This window comes from Euphorbia lathyris, chromosome 10 (genome assembly GCF_963576675.1).
Source record: "Euphorbia lathyris chromosome 10, ddEupLath1.1, whole genome shotgun sequence".
In the NCBI taxonomy this organism is placed as follows: domain Eukaryota; kingdom Viridiplantae; phylum Streptophyta; class Magnoliopsida; order Malpighiales; family Euphorbiaceae; genus Euphorbia; species Euphorbia lathyris.
In genome coordinates, this window is record NC_088919.1 from 32,926,060 (window position 1) to 32,930,713 (window position 4,654).

At 30.5% G+C, this 4,654-nt stretch overlaps 1 protein-coding gene across 2 annotated transcripts; it reads right to left on the bottom strand.

The window, feature by feature from the left end:
- Nucleotides 1-215: 215 nt before the first annotated feature.
- Nucleotides 216-1,719, bottom strand: LOC136208089 (homeobox-leucine zipper protein HAT14). 2 transcript variants are annotated; one of them, XM_065998925.1, is made up of 4 exons: nt 1,297-1,719; nt 969-1,201; nt 802-881; nt 216-719 (listed from the first exon to the last, which is right to left on the bottom strand). In XM_065998925.1, the coding sequence occupies exons 1-4, from the start codon at nt 1,514-1,516 to the stop codon at nt 452-454; spliced, it is 801 nt and encodes a 266-aa protein (XP_065854997.1). In that variant the 5' UTR covers nt 1,517-1,719; the 3' UTR covers nt 216-451. The 2 variants fall into 2 exon arrangements, with proteins under 2 accessions (XP_065854997.1, XP_065854996.1); XM_065998924.1 differs by having other exon boundaries at nt 969-1,216; nt 1,297-1,718.
- Nucleotides 1,720-4,654: the final 2,935 nt, after the last annotated feature.

A 4,654-nucleotide genomic window follows, 5' to 3' on the forward strand; every position in this document is an offset into this window, starting at 1 on the left:
TGCCCAATCCCTAAATTCAGCTTATTTTGAGGCATAAGGCAGGAAGAAAATAACAAACTGACAGAAAGAAATAAAATCATACCAAACACATGAGATTGTATGCACAACCTAACCTAACATAATTAATTGAAACTATAAAAATGTAAAAATTACATTAGATAGTAACTTCCCACAAAACTTGAGATTTTCCTAATAAAAATCGAATCTGAATGAAGTAAATTTAAATAAACAAATATAATATATAGTAATTTGGAAGCCAAAGTATTAACAGATGGAATACAGGTTTCTTTCTTAATTTTCCGTAATATATATTTTTTTGTCTGATTAATTACATGATGACGAGTAATGAGGACGGGGACGAAAGGATCGAGCACCCAATAGTCATCGGAAAATGCCAAAAAAAAAAAAAACTCATAGAGGGAAGTTGTGTATAGAAGATGGTGTGAAAGAGTTATGATGCGGTGTGAAGTTGTTTAGCATGAGAGAAAAGGTGTAAGTTGTTCCTAACTGGGTTTTTGGTGGTGGTGGTGGTGGCGACGCGCTCGCATGAAGGGCACATAGTGAGAGTGGTAGCAGGTAGTTGCATGTAGAAAGGTTGTGAGGTTTTTAAAGTTCTTAACTCTTGCAATTCCTTTTGCAACCTCCTGTTCTCTTCTGTCAGTGTCTCGCAGCATCTCTTTAAATACTCACAATCTACCTCTGTCTGCTTCAATTTTGTCCTGTTTTCTTTAACCCATCATTATTCTATTCTGTTTCCACACCACACTAGTAATTCATCTCAAAGGAAAACATAATACATACCTTGCTCTTCTGTTCTGGAACCACACTTCTACTTGCCGAGGCCGAAGATTCAACTGCTTTGCTAAACCAATCTTCTGCTTCTGTGCACTCAAAATCATTCTCAATTATTCCACTGTAAAACTAAGCAAAACAAAAAAATAAAACATGACTTTTTGACTTGGACTTACGGGGTTGAGGGTGTTGTGTTCTTTGAAGCTCTCTTCAAGAAAAGCTGACTGTTCTTTAGACAGTCTCAGTTTCTTCCGAGTCAATCCGTTTTCATCATCATCACTCTCCATATCTCTTTTACTACCCCTACCATTTCTGTTACCAAAATCCATCTGAAACGACGACGCACCACTGTTTTCTCCTTCTTCTGTCTCCTCCGCCGATAACCTCTTCACTTCTCTACCGGATCCATCTGTTTCAGACCCCACTGCAACATCATCATCACTTTTCACTTACCTTTTCTAACAAAACATACACACACAAAAAACAGGAGAGATGAAAACTTACGATTATCTTGAAGCCATGGAAAAGGAATCTGTCTACGAGGAACAGGAACAGGAGTGAAAGGAAGCAGATCAAGCTGAAGCTGGACGGGATCTTTGATTTCTTGAGATGATCCTAAACCCATAGAAAAGCCTACATCTTTATTGTTTGAAATCTTAGGAGTCGTATTATCTAGAAACTTCAATGCTTTAGAGCTATCACCTAAGCTCAAAGCTAGCTCCATATTCTTTTACGAAGAACAAGAACAAAAAAGAATAGAGAAAAAATTGTATCCAAATATGATCAGAAATTCTTGGATGGATGGATCTTCACTTTGTTATTCTTTATATTTGGTTTAAGAAGAAGGGGTATAAAGATTGACCGACAAATCCAGTTTGACAAACACACGTGAATCTATATAAATATACACAACGGTCCACACGAGATAGATAGAGAGAGATTTTCTCTCAGATATTCCTGCTCTCCTTATTTATTAGTACTATAATAATTAAATAATCACTAATAGAATTTCCATTTTTCAAATCTTTTGACCTTTTCTATAATATTATTATTTCATCCAAATACCTTTTCACATCCACGGACTGTTTGTTTATTTATATGTAATGCTTTACTCTTACTTGTTATTGGACAAGAATACATTTACTTGTTATGGAGAAATAATACATTTTTTTCCATTCAATTTCTAACCTCCTTTATAATTATTCTATTTTTTTAGAAGACAACTATTTTAATTTAACTATATTAAAGTTGATTAATTTTAATTAATCATGGTTAAAGTAGAATAATTATACTACTATTCTAATTTTCTTTACTATTATTGAAAACTGATAGAAGTTAATTAATAAAGCATGTGAACTGTAATTTTCTTAACATCACTATTTAAGTCTCTCTTTTTATGGAAATATTTAACTCTTTATAAACATAAAAGAAAATATAATAGAAATAGAGTTAATTGTGAAAATTGTAGTGTTAATGAAAGTATTATTAGTTCCCAATCATTCAAATTATTATGTTGGTCACCAAACAAATTAGGGTGGCGAAGGGGCCAAACATAGCAATAATAGTAGTAATCTAGTAGAGGTAGAGATGATGTTGCCATGTTGCTGTATTTGACTTTTTCCATATGACTTATAACAAAATTGATTAACAATTATGATTATCAACATCATCATTATTATCATTTTCCATCATTATTATTAATGTCTTGTTACCAAACACAATTATACAATTTTACTATTCTTATTCTTTCACACTTTTTATTATATCTATCAACATATTACGCAATCTCTATCTCTAAATTACTAATTTTATACGGTATTATATACTGTATAAATTCTAATTTTAATACTCTCAAAATACATACTCCCTCTCACCTTTTTATTATGTCCATTTTTAATTTGTATTTTTAACAACTTTTTTTTTATTACTATTAATTTATTGCTAATTCTATTTTGAATGACACTTATATCCTTAATTACTACTTTTTAAGTTCAAATAAAAGATTTGGCATGTCTTTATTTGTTATTTTACACAAATAACTATTAACAATCAGCTGAGTTTTACCAAATAAGTTTACACAATTAGCTAGTTAAATCAACTAATTAGTTATCAGCTAACAGTTATTTGTCAAACATCACCATTATTTTTTTATAACATTGATATATATTAGGCTTAATACACAAATAACCCCCTGAACTTGTTCAAATGTTGCAACTGCCCCCTCCAACTTTCAATTGTAACAACTTACCCCTCGAACTTGTCTAATTGTAACAATTTACCCCTTAAACTTGTCCAATTGTAAAACATAACCCCAAATTGCTGACATTGACTGCAATTGAAGAAACGCGTGAAATGCAAAATCTGCAATGCTCGTGGAGTGTGATAATCAGATCTTTGGCGTGATACGAATCCGGGGAAACGCTTTTACTGTTGCTTCAAGTACGGGGTAAAAAATTTTCCAATTTGGGGTTATGTTTTACAATTGAACAAGTTTAAGGGGTAAATTGTTACAATTAAAAGTTGAGGGGGCAGTTGCAACATTTAGACAAATTCAGGGGGTTATTTGTATATTAGGCCTATATATTAATACAGGCAATTCTAATTAAACTGTAATAATTATTTAAAAATGAAAATAATCTTTTGTGTAGAAACTAGTAATATTTTAGAAGTTAAGTATTAAATGTAAATTAATTATGTTATTATTCTAAATAACATATAAGAAAACTAATTAATTAATTAATATTATATTTTTAAAATGTCATAATATTAAATTATTGACTTGACATGATATGGTCCAGCTATCTGTATAATGGTAAAATTGATCCAATTGTTTTTCTTTGTTTTCATTCATATGATAAACTAGTTGATGAAAACCCAATTAGCATTAGTCCAAATATTTACCGGTTTCCCAACTTAAGAATAATATACTAATCGCAATTAATAATAATAATTAGGATTGAAATGACTGGCTTTTGGACCGTTGACTCCCCAACCAAACAGCACACTTTAACGTCCTGGTCCACATGGCTTTCAATCATTGGATAAGGTGATTAAAAAAATATTATATTCTCAGATTAGCTCTAAGCGTGCTTCAATTAATGTCGACAAATAAAAAATAAAAACTTCATAATCAAGATTAACATGTTTATCCTACTAATTATTTAATTATTCGCTCAGAAAATGTCGTAATTATTGCTAAACAAAAATTAAGCGTGATAAATGAACAGAAGAAAAAGGAAAAACAAGACACATTGGGAGGCGAAGACATATTATAGATGCTCAGAGACTCAGAAAGAGCACAGCACCATATTTGACCACAAAAATTCTACTTTTTCCATTTCTTTAACTAAAAAAAGAAAAAAGAAAAAAGAAAAAAGAAAAAAGAAAAAAGAAAAAAGAAAAAAGGGAAAAGTTAATTAAAAAAACTACTGTATTTAATTTAGAGCTTTGACACAGGTCCTGAAATTTTGAGTCCGCTGCACACAACACAACTTAGAAAAAGTGTCCAATCAATTAAAAAAAAAATACTTATTTTTACATTTTTTATACAAAATTAAAATTAAACTTTTATAATATCAATATCTTGGAGCAGGATAATAGTGTTAATCCATTTAATATTTTGTATCGAGTTTAGGAGATGAGAAGATCGATTTGGCGATTCTAATGTTAAAAATCACAAAATGGGAAAGGAGAAAATCGAGTTTGGAAGAATATATTTGAAATTAATTTCTATAATTTCGTTTTAGTTTTTAATTTTTATCTCTCCTAATCAATGAATTCTTATTTTTATTTGTCAATGTCAGCAAGTCGAATTGTCCTAACGATGCATGCAGTCCAAACTCAAGGAAAAATTTAAATAAGG

Bases quoted from the DNA above. Each gene is read 5' to 3' on its own strand.
- LOC136208089 (XM_065998924.1), bottom strand. From the start codon at position 1,516: ATGGAGCTAGCTTTGAGCTTAGGTGATAGCTCTAAAGCATTGAAGTTT. The intron at 1,217-1,296 runs GTAAGTTTTCAT...ATGATGTTGCAG, and splicing joins TCCATGGCTTCAAGATAATC to TGGGGTCTGAAACAGATGGA. The intron at 720-801 runs GTATGTATTATG...TAAAGAAAACAG, and splicing joins TTCCAGAACAGAAGAGCAAG to GACAAAATTGAAGCAGACAG.